Source organism: Didymosphaeria variabile (assembly GCF_027946475.1).
Source record: "Didymosphaeria variabile strain IMI 356815 chromosome Unknown scaffold_5, whole genome shotgun sequence".
Classification (NCBI taxonomy): domain Eukaryota; kingdom Fungi; phylum Ascomycota; class Dothideomycetes; order Pleosporales; family Didymosphaeriaceae; genus Didymosphaeria; species Didymosphaeria variabile.
In genome coordinates, this window is record NW_026611624.1 from 1,889,333 (window position 1) to 1,910,095 (window position 20,763).

General features: G+C 52.3%; 8 protein-coding genes across 8 annotated transcripts; 4 read left to right on the forward strand and 4 right to left on the reverse strand.

The window, feature by feature from the left end:
* Positions 1 to 3,181: 3,181 nt before the first annotated feature.
* On the reverse strand, positions 3,182 to 5,287 carry N0V89_007104 (uncharacterized protein; the record flags this gene model as incomplete). The annotated part of the gene is made up of 4 exons (XM_056215870.1): positions 3,182 to 3,336; positions 3,475 to 3,541; positions 3,624 to 4,901; positions 4,970 to 5,287. The coding sequence occupies 4 exons, from the start codon at positions 5,285 to 5,287 to the stop codon at positions 3,182 to 3,184; spliced, it is 1,818 nt and encodes a 605-aa protein (XP_056070117.1).
* Positions 5,288 to 5,544: 257 nt separating this feature from the next.
* N0V89_007105 (uncharacterized protein) lies at positions 5,545 to 6,390 on the forward strand (the record flags this gene model as incomplete). The annotated part of the gene is made up of 3 exons (XM_056215871.1): positions 5,545 to 5,779; positions 5,827 to 6,053; positions 6,100 to 6,390. The coding sequence occupies 3 exons, from the start codon at positions 5,545 to 5,547 to the stop codon at positions 6,388 to 6,390; spliced, it is 753 nt and encodes a 250-aa protein (XP_056070118.1).
* Positions 6,391 to 7,011: 621 nt separating this feature from the next.
* On the forward strand, positions 7,012 to 9,147 carry YND1 (Golgi apyrase; the record flags this gene model as incomplete). Its single annotated transcript, XM_056215872.1, has 2 exons — positions 7,012 to 7,018; positions 7,058 to 9,147. The coding sequence occupies 2 exons, from the start codon at positions 7,012 to 7,014 to the stop codon at positions 9,145 to 9,147; spliced, it is 2,097 nt and encodes a 698-aa protein (XP_056070119.1).
* Positions 9,148 to 9,893: 746 nt separating this feature from the next.
* N0V89_007107 (uncharacterized protein) lies at positions 9,894 to 10,643 on the reverse strand (the record flags this gene model as incomplete). Its single annotated transcript, XM_056215873.1, has 2 exons — positions 9,894 to 10,516; positions 10,640 to 10,643. The coding sequence occupies 2 exons, from the start codon at positions 10,641 to 10,643 to the stop codon at positions 9,894 to 9,896; spliced, it is 627 nt and encodes a 208-aa protein (XP_056070120.1).
* A 1,273-nt stretch (positions 10,644 to 11,916) lies between these two features.
* Positions 11,917 to 14,193, reverse strand: N0V89_007108 (uncharacterized protein; the record flags this gene model as incomplete). The annotated part of the gene is made up of 1 exon (XM_056215874.1): positions 11,917 to 14,193. The coding sequence occupies one exon, from the start codon at positions 14,191 to 14,193 to the stop codon at positions 11,917 to 11,919; it is 2,277 nt and encodes a 758-aa protein (XP_056070121.1).
* A 358-nt stretch (positions 14,194 to 14,551) lies between these two features.
* On the forward strand, positions 14,552 to 15,854 carry BIO2 (biotin synthase; the record flags this gene model as incomplete). Its single annotated transcript, XM_056215875.1, has 2 exons — positions 14,552 to 14,815; positions 14,865 to 15,854. 2 exons carry the CDS (start codon positions 14,552 to 14,554, stop codon positions 15,852 to 15,854), a joined length of 1,254 nt encoding a protein of 417 aa, XP_056070122.1.
* A 138-nt stretch (positions 15,855 to 15,992) lies between these two features.
* Positions 15,993 to 17,314, reverse strand: N0V89_007110 (uncharacterized protein; the record flags this gene model as incomplete). The annotated part of the gene is made up of 3 exons (XM_056215876.1): positions 15,993 to 16,028; positions 16,081 to 16,448; positions 16,504 to 17,314. The coding sequence occupies 3 exons, from the start codon at positions 17,312 to 17,314 to the stop codon at positions 15,993 to 15,995; spliced, it is 1,215 nt and encodes a 404-aa protein (XP_056070123.1).
* A 407-nt stretch (positions 17,315 to 17,721) lies between these two features.
* Positions 17,722 to 20,416, forward strand: N0V89_007111 (uncharacterized protein; the record flags this gene model as incomplete). Its single annotated transcript, XM_056215877.1, has 4 exons — positions 17,722 to 17,915; positions 17,965 to 18,064; positions 18,114 to 20,100; positions 20,178 to 20,416. 4 exons carry the CDS (start codon positions 17,722 to 17,724, stop codon positions 20,414 to 20,416), a joined length of 2,520 nt encoding a protein of 839 aa, XP_056070124.1.
* Between the last annotated feature and the right edge of the window lie 347 nt (positions 20,417 to 20,763).

Here is a 20,763-nt window from a genome sequence, read left to right on the forward strand (position 1 = left end):
ACAAACGTCAACTGGTCGTTCCCCTTCGCTGACTGCAGTTCGACCAGTTGACAAACCACGCCGTCTCGCAGGCCTCCATCAGCAAACATCGCCCATCCGTCGTCCCTGCCGCCATCCTGAGTGATGGCCCAATCAACCACGAGCGCTAATCGGCCTGCAAGAGGGGCCGCGTCTTCACATCATGAATTTATACCACTGGCTAGATTCACGCTCGTTCTGTCTTATCTTTCCAAACGCTCCCGATGCAAGCAAATGCTCTCGTCATGCGGGCCAGAGCGCTTCCATCGCTACCGACTGGTGAATGCTGACAGCCCTTCAGGCCATGGTTCACGCTATCAAGCCCATATCGTTTCGACTTAAAATTCACGTTTCGACCGTCGCTCTTTCCCACTTTCTGCAAATGCTACTATTTCGACGTCGGCTACCAGCTCTGCGGTTGAGACATTCTGCACGACCGATTCGCCCCCAAAACTCTATTCTCGTCTCGCACACTTGTACCTGCATATTGGCCCCAAGACCCCGCGTTTATCGCGCTCCAAAAACAGCTCCCGCCATCCGCGAAACACAAGATCCTCAGGCATTCTATCTAAGGCACAAATACGTTTGATGCCTTCTGCACTCTACCATATCGGTAATCACGCCATTCTGTATGCCCAATATGGAACATCGAGCATGCAATACCGCTCCCGAAGGTTCGCTAGGTCTACGGAAACATCCTAAGCCGTTCTCTATATATCCACACGCCGCATGGCAATACGTACTCGGATGGGGCCAACTGAAATCGTCCGCAACAGACCTTCGTTAAGGTTCAATAATAGACGTTCATCCGCAACTTCACGTAGGTTTATAGGACCAGGTTTTCTGGTGTGCTAGTGATGCGGTCGAGCGGCACAATATGCATCGATGGCGCTGTTCTACCGATAAGGCACTCAATCCCAGCGCTTAGGGTCCATGTGGCACAGTTCGATCCGGACACCTTCCTCATAGTCACTACCGCACATGCGTGTGAACTGGGTTCACATGCGCCCGAGTGCGGGTGTGGCGCTTTATGGCCAGCATTCATGTATGACGGCCACATGGTGGGCCTATCGCAAGTCCAGTACGGTTCCATCTCACTGATCATACTCTATCGCGTACACAAGGCAACAAACATTATTGCGTTCCAGTCAGCCTTACGCTACTCTCGTCGACAAACGAGGTGATAGACATAGCAGAACTAGGCAGAAGTCGGCGAGCTACCATCAAATCAAAACACTGGGAAACCAAACTCCATACAACAGCGCCCATCTAATGCATATCTCTTTCTTCCATCATAATTGCTCTATCACTTCGAGCGACAGTCCACTCTCCAATCATCACTCACACTTCCCTTACTTTGCATCTCGTCATTGCGATCTTCTGGATTTCACGTCCGCCGCATGTTCACACTCCGCCGCCGCGAACAGAAGACTGCTTGACTTCACTCGATCTTCGCTTCACCATGCGCGCGCCACACAATAGCTCGCTCGCCGGAGGTTGCTAAAAGTTCAACGACGGACGTATCTTGTGCATCATCATGCGAGTCTATTTGTTCATAGCGTAAGGGTAACACGTATGTAGGGTTGTATCTTTTGGATTGCGCATCCTTCAAGCGTGCAGCGTCCGTTCGAATTGATGTTTTCACACATCGTTGTATCATTGTTCAGGTACAACTAGATCACTAGACGCAAGACTAAACTGTCTGCCTCAGACTTAAGGCATCAACCTATCGTGAAATTATAGGGCTGAGATCCTAGGACTTTACAGATTGGCTGATATAGCCGCGCTGGGCCGGTGAGTTTGTGCCTTATATCTCAGGCATTCTTTTTCGGCTGAGCATTTCCCATAGGGCTGAGTGGGATGACGGCTGAGACCGGTGAAGAAGGGGCGGAAAGTGCGTGCCTTATATCTCAGGCACCAACATGTCCTCCAGCTGCCGAGTGGGTGACAGATCTCAAGCACCGGTGAGACAGCATACGTGCACTCGAGGCTTAGGATGTTCAGCTGAAGTGGCTTGGTCGGCGAGTGTACGTGTTGACTTACTGTTTACTCTGGATCTTGCTCGGCTTTGCCTTTGCCTTTCCGTATAATTCCTTAAATTGATGAGACCCCAATCATTACTCAAAAGCGTATGGTAGTAGCCTATTGCGACAGCCTTTCAGTGGTAATAATAATATGCAAATTTACACGCGCGTTCCCTATGACATTTGCATTGGATCAAGCCTGTACGTTTTAAAACTAGCCGATACGGTCTTCTAGGTATTGGGAATCTCCAGATACGCGCTCAACCTGCCTTTCTCTATTTGAATGATGAGTTCATGGATGCCTAAGCAGCGGCAGCTCTTTTGTTTACAAGACTGGAGGAAGAGATGTGTGGACTATGACAAGTGCATGCTCTACCTTGAATTCCTAGATTTCTACAGATGAGTTTGCACAATAAAGTCATAGAGAGATTGATTATCGTGGAGATTGATCGTTCATGCAGGCTGAGGAAAGTCAGTCTTGCTCCTTTGCACGTAACACCGCGCCACGTTTCCTTCCCTATTCTGCAATTGATTTTTGATGGCCGCTATAGCACATTTGGACATATTTGACAAGTCGTAGCATGTTGTGATGTCTCCTCTGCTTTGACCTTATCGCAACTTCTTCGCAGATTGTATTCACTCGGATCTCATGGACCGATGAAACGTCACACGACCGACTTGTGTGTGTAGCACAATCTTCTACCCAGTCAATAATACCAAGTCAATAATGCCAAGTCCAGAATTCCACAGGCACGATGCTGCAACCCCCCGTTGCTTACCCACAGAATAGGCGTGCATCAAGGCCAAGTCAAGGGGCAAGGTAATTGATCCAAAGAATATACAATCGCACCATTCGGTATGCCCATACCAGCTTTGGGTCGTGGCGTGAACCGTCCAATACCGCAACCTCACAATCGTGACCAACAATGCTCTTCTGTTCACACACTGTCCTGACAGCAAAGTTACTCAGCCTCGCAATATGCAATAACGTTCCATTTCTCCTATCTACAATTTTTGCTCCGCCGCCTCAACCGCAGACAAGGCAGCGAAAGCCGAAATTTCTTCCAGCACTGCCCTCCCGCACGCATCCCGCCCGCCGCTCTGCCTTCCCAAGACATGCAATGCCACGATCTTGGTCATCACGGTCCAGCCTCATCGTCCTCTCCGCCGGCATCGCCCTTCTTGGGCTTCAAGTTCGGCAGTCTGATCGTTAGCACCAATATATTGACTACGACGAATACGGCAATCGCCGAGATGAAGGTGACGCGCAGACTGCGGCCATAAGCATCGATCACTATGGGTGCTATTAGCTTGGGGGGCTGTGTAGAGGGTGGGTCCGGAAGCGGGACGATCCGCAATCTGTAAATGGTGGGTGGTACAGAAACGGTCGCAAGGGAATGATGTATAGGGGTAAGGATTGCAGGGAACGTACCTTGGTGTTGGTGTTTGGAGTCGAGGTCGAGGATGGAACGCACGGATTTGCGGACGGTGAGAATGATCTGGGTGCGAAGGGTTAGTTTCCTATCGCAACGCAGAAAGCGACAGAAGAAAATGAAAGAGAAGCTTGAAGATGGCACATACCTCTTCCTTGTGCTTTCCAGTTACGAGAGCATCGAGGTACGCCGTAAGCGCATTCTGTAGTACCAAGCTGCTCAATGCGACACCCATGACCGTCCCAAGCTGCCTCCACAGAATCAGCGTACTAGTCATCACCGCCTGATCGTCCTGTGTACTCATCGCAAGTACGCCTACCATCGTAGCCGGATAGCTAAGACCTTGTCCTAAGCTCGCAGGCACGAGGAACAGCGTCGCAAGCCAGGTTGGTATGTTATCCCACATCACAGACAGCAGCACGCCGCCAAGGAGCATGCTGAGCGACCCAACGACAATGAGCCATGTCATGCGTCCTGTAGCAGTCATGATGAAGCCTGAAGATACGCCGCATATCATAAGAGCGAGCGAGGGTCCTGCGAGACGGAAACCGGACAACGACGCGGTTTCGAGCTTCACAGCTTGGAAGTATAGCGGTGCGTTGAAGATGATGGCGTTGATTCCGATATTGGCGAGGAAATTGTTGAAGACAAGAGAGCCTCTTGGACGGGAGAAGAGAAGGTACAATGGCATGACGGGTCTTGCAGCCTTGTGTTCGACGCGGAAAAGGATTGCACCGGAGACCAAGGCGACCACGAGGGAGACGATGACGAAGGGGTGCTCCCAAGGGAAGACGTTGCCTCCGAGATTGAGGCCTGCGATTAGAAAAGCAACTGATCCGGTTAGGAGGATAGAGCCTGCAATGTCAAAATCTCTCAGAGCGTCTCTAAAACCTTGACCGGATCGCTGAGCTAGGTTGGGACCAAGAGTGGAAGGAGTGGTGAAGTACCCGTTGATAAAGATGGCGACCAAAAATGGAATTTGAACGGCAAAGGTCGGTCTCCATCCCAATTTATCGCACAAGAAGCCTCCGAACGCTGCGCCCAAGGTCGAACCGCTTCCGTAGAAGAGGTTGATGTATGCTTGGTATGTACTCCGCACCTGGATGCTAACAAGGTCATTGATGATGATATTGCCCATGGAAAGAACTGCTGCTGCACCGATGCCACAGAAAGCTCTTGCAGCGATAAAGCTTCCGATACTTTGTGCGAGGGCACACCATCCCGTCGTGACTGCAAGAAACGCTACTCCGGAGAGGTACAATAGGCGTCTTCCAAATGTATCGGACAATCTGCCAAAGAGAGGCTGTAAAGATGTCGATGTTAGCAGAAATGAAGTCGATAGCCATGATGCTGAATTGGAAGCGTTAAAATATGATGTTATCACGGGATGACTTGATGCCATGAGCGTGGAATCGAACATTGCTATCTACTCCGAGGTTAGATTATTTCCGCATTAATAGGGTACAGAGGGCTATATAGTCGTTAGAAACTCACAAAGTATCCCGCAAATACGCCGCCGATTATGCATCGGAATTTCGCCCTTAATAGGCCTGCTAGAAGCCCGTCTTCGCCAAATACGCCTGGCTCATCCGGTTGTTCTGGCGGAACCTCTTGATCAGGAGCAAGCCAATGGCTACTCGAAAAGCTTCTCTGTTTGCCTAATACAGGAAATTGAGGTGCTGTGAGAGCACCCTGTGCTACCTCTGCATCTTGAATGTCGTTCTCGTACAAGGCTGACTCGCTTGGTCGGTCCGAAGGTTGCACTGGACGCAGCAGCGGTGTCCGCTCTGAGGCGTTGTGGTGGCCTTGCATTAACAATGATCAGGATAGGACAACAGCACGCCAGTCATCCACCAGAAGAAAAAGCTGTTGGCGCACGAAGGCAGGTGGAGAGTCGGCATCACTCCGAGTACACTCCGAGTTTGTGTGACAAAGCGGCTATCCGCGGACTAGCCCCTTCTACGTTAGAAGCCTAGCTTAACCCCGGATTCGCCTCTTATCGCATCTCCCCTCCTCTATACAGCAGTACAGCAATATTTTCTCCCAACCGTCTCTTGGATTTGGTGGATATGAAGCCTCCTCTACGAATAGCCGTCCTTGAGGCTGACACACCCCCTGATGATATTGTCGCAAGATACGGAAAATATGGCCAGCTCTTCCGCACGCTGCTCGAGACGGCAGCAGACGAGCTAGGCGAACCAGGTTTCTCAAAAGATAGCTTAGAGTTGAGCGGGTATGATGTAGTGACGGAGCAAAAGTATCCTGAAATTGATAGCGTGGATGCGGTCTTGATCAGTGGATCCAGTAGGTCTTCGAACGGACATAGATCAAACTTGACTCACAACTTGCAGAGCACAATTCATTCGACAACGACCCCTGGATCTTGAAACTTGTCGAGTTCACCGAGAAGCTGCTCAAACAGGATCGCATTCGCGTCATTGGCGTGTGTTTTGGCCATCAGATCATTGGACGGGCCGCAGGAGTCAAGGTCGGACGAATGGAGGGAAATATGGAGGTCTCGGTATTACCTGTCGAGTTGACTGAGAAGGGCAAGGAAATTTTCAAGCAAGACACTCTTGTACGTTAACATCCCTTTGTTATTAATCCTTGCTAATGTAACACAGAGCATCCATCAAATGCACCGGGATGTTGTCTTCGAATGCCCTGAAGGCACCGAGGTCCTTGGCGGGTCTCCTAGATGTCTCGTTCAAGGCATGTACAAGAAAGGGAGACTCATCTCTGTCCAAGGACACCCCGAGTTCAACGAGGCTATCGTAAGCTATCTGGTCATCATGCGCACCAAGCAAGGCATCTTCAATACGGAGGAGGCTAAGGATGCATTGGATAGGGTCGGGAATCACCACGATGGTGTTGCAGTTGCGAAGGCATTCCTCAGATTCTTGCTTGAAGACTAAGGTAGATGGGAATCATCATGTCGCATATGTACTGAGCCTCTGCATCTGTCCAAACGTGTTGGCGTGGCGAAGGAAGCGCACCCCCCACGCTGTCAAAACGGATGCATTGCCGCATTCGACAGGGGGTTAAATATAGCGCCATGAGGTCATCGCAGGCCTGATCCCGGTCACCATCAGATGCCACTGCAATGAAGACAGAGTGTCAGAAGGACCATTCCTTATGGCATCGAAAACGCCACGGAACGACACATGCGCAGGAAATACGACGTGGTCGTATGTCGCAATATTGGGTGGTGTGCTGAGCGCATGGTTGGTTTACGGCACCGTGGGAGGACCGCCGTAAATTATTAACTAAGCTGAAACCAGACGCCGTGGCCGCGTAAACCTCCAAGACCCTCGTACTGTGTTCTGTGCAACCTGCCCAACGATTCACACCTACTTCCACGTCGCTCGTTAGCCTTCACTGCCATTTCGGACTATCCTGCACTGGCCGCGCCATCGCGTACGCCTTCTGAGCCTTCGTCCCCCCTTTTCTATGCCCTCATAACTCGATGCCGCTTGATCGGTAGTTTTTGGCCTCGCCTTCTCCAATGGGCAAATGTAAGAACCTGTTACCCAGGCATGCTTTGTCGCTTCATGCGAATTTGGACTGACAACAGCTATGCAGGGAATTACGGAGTAGTCCTGGATGCGGGCTCTTCCGGCACACGCGTCCACATTTACAAATGGCTGAAGAGCGATAAGGCGCGCAAGAACCACGGCAGTCTGCACAAGCTACCGGAAGTTTCAACGGACAAGAAATGGACCAAGAAGACCCACCCGGGCATCTCGACCTTTGGCACGCATCCCCATGACGTCGGTCCCGATCACCTCGATGAACTGTTCAAGCATGCGCTCAAATACGTCCCGAAAGACGAAGTCGCGAATACGCCCCTCTTCCTGCTCGCGACAGCCGGCATGCGAATACTGCCTGATCTGCAGCGGAAATCAGTGCTCGAGGAGGTGTGTGCTTATGCAAGGAAGTCGACAAAGTTTCAGCTACCAGATTGTGATCTGCACGTTCAGGTTATTCCGGGAGAGACGGAGGGCTTGTACGGGTGGATAGCGGCAAATTACTTGCTAGGAGGGTTCGATGACCCGGAAGAACATGACCATGGGAAGAACCACCACACGTATGGATTCTTGGACATGGGAGGAGCGTCAGCCCAGATTGCCTTTGCGCCAAATGAAACCGAAGCCGAACGACACGCGAACGATCTTACCTTGTTGCGATTACGGACGTTGAATGGAACGCCGCTCGAATACAAGGTGTTTGTAACAACATGGCTTGGATTTGGCGTGAACCAGGCGAGGCAAAGATACGTCATGCAATTGTTGGAATCGAGTATCAACGCGAAAGAATACCCAGACCCGTGCTTGCCGACCAACGCCGCAATTATGGTCAGCGACGACGGCAAGGTTATTGAGTCTGGGTCGGGGAAGAAGGGCCACAAGCTGGTCGGCACGGGGGTGTTCACAGAATGCCTCACTAAGTCGTTTCCACTGCTCGAAAAGGAGAAAGAATGCCTAGACGCACCATGCCTTATCAACGGCCAACACACCCCAGCTATCGACTTTGATGTAAACCACTTCGTGGGCGTATCCGAGTATTACCACACCACGCACGAGATCTTCAAAATGGCGGCTAAGGACGATGAAGAATACGACTTCAAGACTTACCAAAAAGCCGTCGATGAATTCTGCAGCAAGAGCTGGAAAGACATCGAGAAGGGTATAAAGAACAAAACCTGGGGCAAGATCGACGAGCAAACAGCGCAGGAAGTATGCTTTAAATCTTCATGGCTTATCAATGTTCTCCACGACGGTATCGGTGTACCTCGCGTCGGTTTAGAGAACCTCAACAACAATGTCACCAAGGTTAAAGTCGGTGGCAAGCACGGTTCAAAGAAGGGCTTTATCAACCCCTTCCAGGCTGTCAACAAGATCAATGATGTGGAGGTTAGCTGGACGCTCGGCAAGATGGTACTCTATGCTGCTAGCGAAGTACCACCCAACACTACGGATGCTTTGGCTGTAGGCTTCGGTGCAAACGTACCCGGCATCCCTTCGAATTTCCAGGTCCCGGGGGGCTCGCATGTACCGTATATGAGTCAAGCAGATTCGGAATGGCATGACCGCCTGTTCTCGGAGAATTCGCGGCGCATACCGGGCTTCTTGATCTTCACCCTCATCGTAGTGATGATCTGTTACTTCACCTGCTGCGGACGGGAGCGCCGCCACGCCGCACGTCAAAAGATTGGCGACATGCTTGGACGAGGTGGATCTTCGGATCGGCAATCCGGTTCTCTCCTGCACCGACGTCGGCGTCCATTCCTGGACAAATTGTTCGGTCGCGGTGGCAACATACAATCCTACGAGCGCGTTCTGGAGGACGGTGACACGCCGAACGACTTCGAACTTGGGTCTTTCATCTCTGATGATGAAGAGCACTCTGATTCTAGCGAGGGATCGGCGCGTCTAGGAAGAACTTCAGGCTGGGCGACGCCGCAACTCAAGGAGACTGGAACGCCAACATTCGATCCCTCAAGAGGCGACGTCGTGGCACAGGGTTCTGGGCTGGGACTTGCGCCGCCGGGTGTGTTTGCTAATGCAATCGACCGAGATGGTCTGATGAGCCGAACGGATAGCAGAGAGCGGATGGCTAGGAGTAGAGCAGGGAGCCCGAAACGAGGCAAATTCGGGGTTCTCGATGCGTGAGTCCCAATGTTTCATCCGGCGTTCAGGGCTTCGAACTTTGGAGGGGATGTATTCAACGTTGTCTAGTTTAGCGTGCTTTGGAATGGTGGTTTACTTTTAGATGGGTAGGCGTTTTTGGCTGCGGGCGATGAGCACGCGTGTGTGATCCGCTTGTAAATAGGCATCACGATACGAGTACGATTTTAGCTTGTGTCTTTACAGTTGTATCTGCATTCAATCATTGAAGGCTGGAGCAGATTCTTTTGAAGCACATCATTTGGCGCGTGGTCATGCTCCAACAAGTGTCCTGTCGTGCAAATTGTTCATCCCATACGACAGCAAAGTAAATTTATTGCTTGTGAGACAATGATAGCAACTATATCTGTATGTAGCTCCGGTAGACGAACGTCGCTTAATCTTCCGGTTGTGGAAGACCGTGGACGATGCTAGTCCATGATTTTCGCCAGGTTTACATTTCCTAGGCACATCCATGAAGTATGCTCGCGAAATACCAAAGGCCAAACTCGATCAACGGGACCAACACCTCGAAAGTAGATGTGAAGTTTGCATTAGACTAGACTAAGGTACCCAAAGAACAGTAGATACTACTATCCGTGTAGCTGATGAGTGCACCTCTCCCAACCCCAATACACAGCGTTTAGATTTTGGCAAAGCCCTCGTGCGCCAACATAAGCCATCCACAATGGAACACCCAGAACCAGCCCCTCACACCGCCTACTTATGCTTGCGCTTCTCTCTTTCTCCCTCTACGCATACATCTTCTTCGTCTTCACCTCGTCAACCGATCCTCCATCTAATTCCTTTCGACTCTCGAAACAAGGCATTTCATGGATCTGTACTTCATTGTCTTTACGAGGTGTTGGCGGCGGCATCACGGGTCCCTCGTAAGAAGTTCCACCCTGCGAGTGATCCCAGTGTGCGTACACGGTGGCGTCCTTCTCTAGGGGCACTGAGTCGGAGGCTGGGTCAAACGTGTAGGCCGACTTGCGACGACCCCAGATGATGCCTAGGCCGATAAGGGCGAGGGCTGCGGCGGAGACGCCGACGCCGACGCCGGCTTTGGCGCCGGTAGAGAGGCCTGTGGAGGGTTCTGAAGAGGAAGTCGAGGATGGAGTGGAGGTTAAGGCGGGTGATGGTGATGCTGTAGAATGTGATGCTGATGTAGAAGCGGGCGCCACGGCAGACGAAGACGGTGTTTTCGTTGCGGAAGACGTAGGTTTCGAGGACGCTACCGAAAATGACGACGAAGCAAACGCGTCGGTGAAACTCTTAGGGTCGAATGTAATGGGGAGGTACTCGATGCCCAAGCCTGAGTCCTCGTTGCAGCAATCCTGGGACGTGCCGCAGCACCAGCGCTGCGACTCATTGCCTGCGGCGCGGTTGCACGGCGTTAGGAAGGGGTATTTGTCGGTCTAGTTTCGTATCAGCTTCATATATCTCCCTTTTGTTTTGAGCGTACAGAGTGGGACTTACACCACAAATATGCAAACACCCATCCTTACTCCAGTCCGAGTGCGTACAACTCGGTTTCGTCCACGCCGCAGCCGCAGGTGGACTCCCCTTCTTCGTGCCCACCTGACACAGTCCATTCGGCGCGCATATATCCGCGCCGTCTTTGCGATTCGTCGCACATCAGATCGTCGATAGAGGGTTCGACGAGTCCTGAGAGCAAGGCTGGTACTCTACGTTCTTGTCGATGGTGCCGTCCGGGAAGTAGCATCCAGCTCTAACATTGCCTGCCAATAAGATTAACGACGGGAGCAATATTGAGTGTCGCATTGTGTGCGTGTGTCGCAGCTGAGGAGGCAGTGCGAGTCCTTGGTTCGCCTGTAGAGGGTCTCACAATGAGCAAACGACCTTGGAGAGTGGTAATGACAGTAAAGACCGAGGTCCGTAAGCCTAGGAAGAGAGGTGAGGTGACAGTGCCGGGTCACGATGGGAAATGGCAAAGAAGTGCTTTCTCGCGCGGGTTTGAAGTGCGCCACCTGCGCAAGCGTTCTCGCGCGGTTTGAAAGTTGCTTGCAGTGTAAGCCTAGCCACTCTGGGTCTGAAAGTTATATTCCGGCAGCTTAGTGATGGAGCTTAGCACGGGGTCTTCAAATGTAGAAGGAATCCTGAAACTGGTGGGGCTATCAAGCGGGAAAACACGATCTAGAGTTATACAATGAGCCTTACGCTCCGTCCGCCTGGAATCGAACACCTGTGTCGAATTGCACTGAAGATCCAGTCACTGGACAGGGTGGCAAAGTTTGCAGTAATCTTAGTAGCTTTATAGACCAGAAATGTCGTTACTGTCGGGAATCAGGGGCTACACTGCATGGTGGTGCGGTTGTTCTCGCACGATACGCGGTGACGGACTTGCAGCTTTCGGCGCGAACTATCGTATACATTCCCGCGCATCTGGACTCCTTTGCCTCAACATCGCACTTCGAGAGACGTAATTTGCTGGTGTGCTGTTATACCTGATATCTGTGATGACAGCTAGGATCATTGATTGTGCTTCGTGTAAATGCTTTGATCGTGTAAGAAAGCTGTCTTTGGCACCCGAGACAAGACCGCATGCACGAGGAGGAAAGAAGTCGCGGTCGATGAGACTCGCCGTCCAACCATATCGCTTAAAGTTGAAAGCGGCTTCGCGCGTGGCTTCGGGGGTCGATGTGGTGTCACCACATGAATATGCTCGACTGGCACAGGGCCGGCGTGTTCGTTATATTGATATCTCGTGTCGGGTTTACGCTTTTCTCTTTCGGAGGGCGCATATTGGCTGCATCAGACCAAGTCCTCAACCTCCTCTTCCTCTTCCTCTCCACTCCAGTCGAGCTTCATCAGCAACCGATCCACTCCCCCAACTTTCAATGGTTCATACTCATCCCTACTGGCCACAGCTTCTTTGCCTACGATGCCAGTCCTACCGACCCCTACACGTTCGGAATCGATCTCTCGTAATCGTCCCACCAGAGTCTTCAGATCCGAATCTAGACGTCGTCGTGAACGATCCAGCTCCAGCTTTACGTCCCTTTCCTCCTGATGGTAATTGTGCTTGTAATCTTCAAAGCCTTCGTCTTCTTCTAGGTCAAGATTCTGCTGGATAGATTGCAGGCGCGTAACATATGCTGCTAACTCGTCAACGTGCGCAAAGCAAGTGCGAAGAGTCGAGGCGAAAGCATGGTCGGTCAAAAGAAGCGAATAAGTGATCGATGAGAGAAAGCGGCGGTGTGCGAGAGAAAGAGCCTCAGGATCGTGCTGTTCAGACTTTTGTGCTTGCGAATCATGAACTTGAGAGGGTGTAGACCCGCTTGACATCTTTGGCTCCAGTCCTGATTCGGTTCCGGGATTCTCAACCCAATGCAAGAAGTGTTGAAAAGACTCCCGCACGACCTCACCTTGGAGGTAGGCTTCGCCTTCTGACAAGAAGAAGATTGCTGCTGCACACGTTGCCCAGACTTTCCTTAAATCTCGGGTCCGAGTATTGTTCCTCTCTCGCCTTCGTTTAAGAATGGCTTTTCCCTCGGGGGAATTGCTGTATTGATACCCTGGTGGTGGCGGGTACTCCCTTCGTATGGAGCTGATCCGCCAGAGTTGAGAGAGGTGGAGGTGAGACCGGCGAAATGCTAATAGATATGCGTTGATGGCTGAGTAGACTTCGATATCTGTCTTGGTCATGAAGAGGTCTAGTGGCGATTTCACATCCATGGCCAGTGTCGTCGGAACAGATAGAAGAAGATCGTTGAACGCAACATTGGCTATGCGGGGCAGGATATTCGTGGGGTCTCTAGCTCGCCCTGGTGTTCCAGGGCGGTGGCTCGAGGAATCGCTGACAGTGAGGTGGACTACCTCAGCAGCAACATCCAGAATGTCATCCGTGTGATCGTCATCACCACCCAACGTTGAAAGCACGGTAAATGAACGCGCCAAAGTTTGAGTGATCTCGCCCTCCTTCAGTAAGATGCCTTGAACCCCCTGCGAGAGCTTTTGATGCACTGGCGCTTTGTGGCGAGACTGCGTTTTCTCGTCGGACTCTGCAATCAGAGTCATGGCGAACTCACCTCGACCAAGAAGGAAGAACTGATGTAGAACAGTCAAGATCTCGACAATCTTCTCCTGGGGCAGCAAATGCTGCAGCAAGTTCCGTGAAAGGGATAGACGAATGTTGGCCACGGCTTCAGACAGCTTCGCCGACAATATGGGGATTTTGACCTCGGAGAGATGTCCTACATGTGCAGGTAACAACTCCATTTCTGAGACACCGAACGATTTTCCACTCATTGACCTTGAGTTGACTGGTAGAGACCGTACCTGGTTCAGCGATCTGCCAATGAACAAGATCGAAGACGCCGTGTGCCGAGTCACAAACTTTGGTAATAGTTTGTGGTTCACAGAGAAATCAAGGTCTTCGTCAGACTCGTCCTCGATGAAGAAGTCAGACGCCCCAAATGCCGGCAGGCGACCATACAAGAGCCAAGTTGAGAGCTGTCGCAGCCAAGATGTCTCCGCAACGGCACCAAGATGGAGGGCTGCTTCTTCGATGTCAGGATACCCAGTTTGGGCTTCAGTACGTAACTTATCGATGAGCTCAGCACCCGATGCAACCTCCGAGCCTCTCTGTTCGCCTCTCTCCGAGACGTCAGACGCCAACGTGAAGTTGCTGATGCCCCATAGCCACTCCAATAGTCTTGTCCACTCCGAGAATTCGCCGACGATGCCGGCCAGAGGAACGATGTTGTAAGCGCCCACATTAGACGCATCTAGCTTGAGGATGCTAGCTTCGACGTCTAGGACCTTCCGTTGGAATCTGTCTAGATGATGCGAGGATATTGCCGTGGCCACGGCTCGGCACACGGTCGAAGGATGCAAAGATGCGATTCGGGCAGCATGGTCGCGAATTCGGCGATGAAGACGCGACAAATGGCCCAATGAAGCCAGGAGTTCCGCTTCGGGCGGCGAAAGTAAAGTTATCGGCTTCGAGGTCACGTGCGAATGTCCTTGGTGGGGATCGAACAGCGCGGAGGGGTGTCCCGAGAGCGAGAGGAGTATTTCGTGGAGCATGAGGGGCGCGGCGGCAGTGAGGACTCGCCCCTTTGGGTGTTTCTGCGGGGCGAGCCTTTCTGGAAGAGGTCGATGAGGACGCTGAGCAATTCGAAGCGGCACATCAGATAGACGGCGCGCTGGGCGCTGAAGGTTTGCGAAACGCGTAGCGAAGGCCCGCACGCCCCACAGCGACCCCGCGCTAAAATGAGAAGGTTCGAGGGCCGCCGCATTGGCCAATCAAGGGGCACCGAAAACAGTTGCGGATGACCGGCCTGCAGCCAGATCCAACAACATACCGCACCAACACTGCGGGTCCCCATAGCGAATGCTGAAGGGTTGAGTCCAACATGCGTCCTTTCACTCACTCCTCCACAGCATGGCACACCGGGTCCTCCTGAGGCATGCCCGGCTCGCGCCTTCCTCTGGCCTCGGCCGTACCTGCCACATTGCCAGGCCATTCAGCACAGTCATCGATGCCCCCATCTCCGCTTCTGCTCAACAAGCCCCACCGGCAGCACCCTCCAAGGCCGGCAGCGTCTTCAGAGATGCTGTCAATGCTACAGGCCCGAGAACGAACTGGACCAAGGAGCAGATTGCCGAGGTCTACAACACCTCGCTGATCGAGCTCACATATGGCGCCGTACGCATAACCGGTCCTTCGTTGTTTGTACCGTCTCTAACCGTCTCAGTCTACGCTCCACCGCCGCTTCCATGACCCCGCTGCGATCCAGATGTGCACCCTTATGAACATCAAGACGGGTGGCTGCAGTGAAGACTGCAGCTACTGCGCACAGTCGTCCCGCTACAACACTGGCCTCAAGGCTTCCAAAATGGTCAACGTTGAGTCGGTGCTCGAGGCTGCTCGCGTGGCCAAAGAGAATGGCAGTTCTCGATTCTGCATGGGCGCGGCTTGGAGAGACATGCGTGGAAGAAAGACAAACCTGAAGAACATCAAGGAGATGGTCAAGGGCGTCAGAGCGCTCGGGATGGAAGCCTGCGTGACCCTCGGCATGATTGACGCTGAGCAGGCGAAGGAGCTCAAGAATGCGGGCCTTGTAGCGTATAACCATAACGTTGACACTTCGCGAGAATATTACCCCAGTGTCATCACGACGCGGTCGTATGACGAGCGGCTCGCGACTATCAACAATGTCCGGAACGCAGGTATACACGTATGCACGGGAGGTATTCTGGGTCTGGGTGAGAAGGCCAAGGATCATGTTGGACTCATCTACACGGTTGCTACACTTCCGGCTCATCCTGAGTCGTTCCCAGTGAACGCGCTCGTCCCTATCAAGGGTACGCCATTAGGCGAGAGGATATCGAAAGGCGAGAGCAAGTCGATCGAATTTGATGCCATCCTGCGTACTATCGCTACGGCACGTCTTGTTCTCCCGACTACCATTATTCGTCTGGCGGCAGGTCGACACATGATGCGTGAGGAGAAGCAGATGATGTGCTTCATGGCTGGTGCCAACGCTGTCTTCACCGGTGAAAAGATGTTGACAACAGCCTGCAATGGCTGGGAAGAAGATAAAGCCATGTTTGAGAGGTGGGGTCTGAGGCCGATGGAGGCACAAGAGACTATGGTTGGCAAGGAAGAACTCGCCGAAAAGGTTGAGGTTGCCCCTGTTGTTGCGGGGTTGCAGAGCTCAAGCACACAAGCTGCCACAGCATGATACGTCAACGTAGCTACGAAGAAAATCAGATCAAGTCCGAACAGTCACTTGATATTGTACGTTACCGGCGTGACTACAGTCGAGCTAATATGTTATCATCTGGTTTCCGCACTTTCATTGCTTGTGCATCCTGCTCCTTTACCAGCCTTTGGCACCATTCCTCCATTGCAACCACTAAACTTTCAATATCGGCTTCGGTGTTCCCAGCATGCAAACACACTCTTACTCTGGACGTGCCTTCGGGAACCGTAGGCGGTACCACGGCTCTGACCATCATGCCCCTCTCCTGTAAGAACTTAGCTAGCACCTTTGGCTCGGCAAGCTGAACCGAAAATATCGGGGACTCTGGCTGAATTTGTGGTATGTTCAACAAAACATTGAATGCCGGCGACTTCACCGACTTCAATCTCGTGAACAGCATTTGAATAAGCGACTGCAGATTCGAAGCTAAATGAACGGTCCTGCCCTGGGAGAGGAAGGAATACGAGGTGCGGATAGCAGCAAGTGAAGTGTAGGACATAAAGGTCGTGTAGATGAGCGGGCGGGCGTAATTGATCAGATAGTGTCGCAGGAGATTGGACCCGAGTACAATAGCTACGTAATGTCAATATGCTACTGCCCCCTGATATACACAGGACCGTTGTCTCACCTCCATTGCACCCCAAAGCCTTTCCAAACGTGTGCAGCCTTGCAAACACTCTTTCCTCAAGAGCCAGCTCGCACACAAGGCCCCGACCTTTCTCTCCGATTACGCCCGTCGCATGTGCTTCGTCAATAACGATGTATCCAGCCTCCCTTCCGAGTACCTCCTCCACCGTGTCGACGATGGCTTTTAAAGGCGCTCTATCGCCATCCATACTATAGACCGCCTCTACCGCAACGAACACGTGACGGTCTCCTGCTAGCACGTCTTCCGTGTCACCATCTATTGTCAATTTCAGCAGCACCCGCCTCAAATCCTCAACGCAATTGTGCCTAAACGACACAGTCTTTTCCGCTCGACTTAACCGCATTCCATCATGCACACTTGCGTGGATTAGTTCATCGTAGACCACGACATCTCCCTTCTGTGGCACGCATGCAAAGAACCCTGCATTCGCATCGAACCCAGAATTGAACAATAGTCCTGCCTCGGCATTATGGAAAGCGCAGATCTCGCGTTCGAGGTTTTCCGCGTATGTGGAATTTCCATCCAGCAGGCGGCTACCGCCGGATCCCAGCGACCATTTCGAGGCCTCGAGCTCTTGAAGAAAAGCAGTTTTGAGTGTCAAGTTCGTGGTAAGAGAAAGGAAGTCGTTAGAGGAGAAATCAATGAGGTCTTGTGCGGTTGTCAAGTTACGCAGTGTCAAATTCCGACGACGTTTCTCAAGGAGGGATTGGAACCTGCGCTCGAGTGCTGAAGGCGCACGATTCTGCGGCATTGTCTTGACTTGTGGGATTTTGCTGGGAGGTTTCTTCATATGGCTCGGATTTTCTGGTGCTCGGTCTTAATGATCGTTTAACGTAAAGAGCTGCGGGGGAGGGAGCAGTGCAGGGTCCGTGTGGGTTGGATGTTGGTGTGCTAGTGCTAGTGCGTCTCCCAACCGTCCAGATGCGCGTCTCAGCTGGCCTCAGCGAGACGGTGCGTGGGTCCAGACCGATTTCATTATGCCATTGAATTGGTCTCCAAGATATCTCAATCAATTGCAACTCAACTGCGCGGAGGGGAGCGTCTGAAAGCAACACTCGCAAGAATTCGAACGTCCCGGTCGCCGAGGTTGTGGGTCAGGAACAGGAAAGTGCTAAGCCGCAACGCGTCTAGTGTAAGCTCAAGCACTGAAAACGCCGAATCAAGCCGACCTTATCAACCATCTCACCATCGCCGTCAATGTCGGGGGTTCCGTCTGGCCTGTGGCAGAACCTCATCGCGCTGCAGGTCTATGGTGCCAATACCAATGTCGGCAAAACAGTCTTCTCCACCCTCCTAGGCGCCCATTTTGTCCGAAGAGCAGGGAAGCGGAAATGGAGCCTGCACTATATCAAGCCTGTATCGACGGGGCCCATAGAAGATGCTGATGATTCGTATGTTGCGCATATTTGAGCATCAAAGGTCAAGCTGATGAAAGGCTAGATATGTCAAGAGACATGTAGAGGGCGCGTCCGTCACCACACTCTTCCAGTTCAAGGAACCTGTGAGCCCACATATTGCAGTGCGGGGCGCGAACTTCGTCGTAAGTTATTCATTGAATCATACTACTGACCTGGATTGACTTTCAGTAGCCTACAGATGACTATCTAGTCAGGCGAGTCCACGCCAAAATTAAGAAAGATGCGGGCAAATTATCCTGGGAGAGGCACATGGGCCTCACCATCGTAGAGACAGCCGGCGGTGTGCTCAGCCCTGGGCCATCTGGAGCACCCCAAGCGGACATCTTTAGGCCAATGCGACTACCTGTCATCCTGGTCGGCGACCATCGCCTTGGAGGTATTGCCTCTACGATATCTGCGGCGGAATCACTGACCCTTCGTGGTTATGATATCAGTGCTGTCATTTGCTTCGACGATAAGGGCAAGTACGAGAATTCCGACTATTTGCTGAAGTACTTCGGGAACATGGATATCCCAGCATTCACAATACCCTGGATACCTCAGCTAGAGGGCTACACACAGGAACAGGAACGCGCAACCATGCGCGAATACTACGAAAGGCAAAGTTTAACCGATGGAATGTACAAGCTCGCTGATTTCATTGTCCAACGTCATACCGAGCGCCTCACCACTATGAACAAGTTGGCCAGCCGCACGCGAAAAACTATTTGGCATCCTTTCACGCAGCACAAGACCATAGCGAACACCGACGACATCTTAGTCTGGGACTCTGCATACGGCGACTACTTCCAAGCGAGGCACACACCAACTTCCCTGAAAGGTATCAAAGAAGAGGATGCAGCTGGAAAATTGCTTCTCTATCCTGCTTTCGATGGTTCCGCATCGTGGTGGACACAGGGTCTCGGCCACGGAAACCCGCGGCTGTCTCTTGCCGCCGCATACGCAGCAGGACGATACGGCCACGTGATGTTCGCCGGTGCCACGCATGAACCTGCAGTGATCCTCGCCGAGACGCTACTGAAGGGTACGGATAATCCCCGTCTTGCGAAGTGCTTCTACACGGACGATGGCAGCACCGCTGCCGAGGTTGGTATCAAGATGGCACTCAGAGCGACGTGTAAGCGTTACGACTGGGACGGCTCAAAAGAAAATATCGAAATTCTTGGCCTTAAGGGAAGCTATCACGGAGACACCATCGGTGCCATGGACGCTTCCGAGCCGAACGTGTACAACGAGAAGGTGGACTGGTATCGCGGCCGAGGATATTGGTTCGACTTCCCGACCGTGAAGATGAAGTCTGGAGAGTGGATGGTCGAACCTCCGAAGGGCATGGCGAAGGAGCTTGGTGCCCCTGAGTTCTTCACCCATCTGGATGACGTATTCGACTTCGATGCCAGAGGCCCGGGCCAAGGGCGCCGTTGGTGGCTGTACGAGCAGTACATCAAGGAGAGGTTGGATATACTTGTCAAACGACAGGGCAGGAGATTCGGTGCTCTGGTCATGGAACCCATACTCCTCGGGGCCGGCGGCATGCTCTTCGTTGATCCTCTCTTTCAGCGTAAGCTCGTCGAAGTGGTCCGCGCCTACCAATTCAGCGCACAAGAGGTCATCCCACCTTCAGACCCCCTTCACTGGACCGGCGTGCCCGTCCTCTTCGATGAAGTCTTCACGGGCCTCAACCGCCTCGGCCACTTCACACCCTCGTCCCTCCTTGCCGTCCACCCTGACATCTCCATCCATGCGAAGCTCCTCACCGGTGGCCTTCTCCCCCTCTCGGTCACACTTGCCAGCAAAGCTATCTTCAACGCCTTCCTCTCGCCCTCAAAGTCTGATGCTCTTCTCCACGGACACAGCTACACCGCACACCCCATCGGCTGCCACGTTGCCAACACTTCGCTTAAAGAGATGGAAGTGCTGAAAAATGGTTTTGCGTGGAAGAGTTTTAGGCGGAAGTGGAGACGGGAGAGTGGGCACAGGGGGGGACACGTGGTCAAAAGGTGGAGTATGAGAGGAAGGCTGAACGTGGATGACGGAGCGAAGACATGGAGTATGTGGGGCAAGCCGTTGGTGGTGTGGCTGAGTTACCACACGGCCGTTGACCACGTTGTTGCTATAGGCTCTGTGCTCGCCGTTGCTCTGAAGGATGAGGAAGGTTCTGGTATGTAGTTGCATCGCAGGTGCGGTCTGACATGGATTCGTGGACGCTGACCAAAACAGGATATACTTCCAACGCAGCTGCCGGATTGCGCGATGCGCTGCTGAACGACAGGTCGTATACGGAAGTCAGCGTGCACTCGCGTGTGCTTGGAAACGTTCTATACCTTATGGCGAGCTTGACGACGTTGCCGAAGGACTTGGATGCTGTGGGTGATGCGTTGAAGCAGAAGTTGGATAGCGTGAGTGGCATCACAAGAGGTCAAAGGAACAATCGGAAGCATGTTCAAGACATCACCTGGATGAAATATGCAGAGTAAAAGAAGTGTTATATTCGTCGCTGATATGCTACTCCTCATACAGCCATTTCTGCTGTACAAGAACTGAGCTTTGTTGAGAAGAAGCTGTATTTGGCTGATTTGTGACCCTGAAGATCCGCTTACGAAACAGATCCATTCATTCCCGCATTCTCGAGAGGGTTCGGAGGATCCATCCAAGAATACGTCTTCCTGACCCACTGGATGTCTTTCTCACTCGGTCGAGGAATCAAAGGTAAGTACTCCTTCTCATGCCCTTGCACGTTGTTGACCAGCGTGCATCCATCCGTGCTATCATGGTGGCACCATAGATCTCCTGCCTTAAACGCAACACTCGGATAGTGCATGAC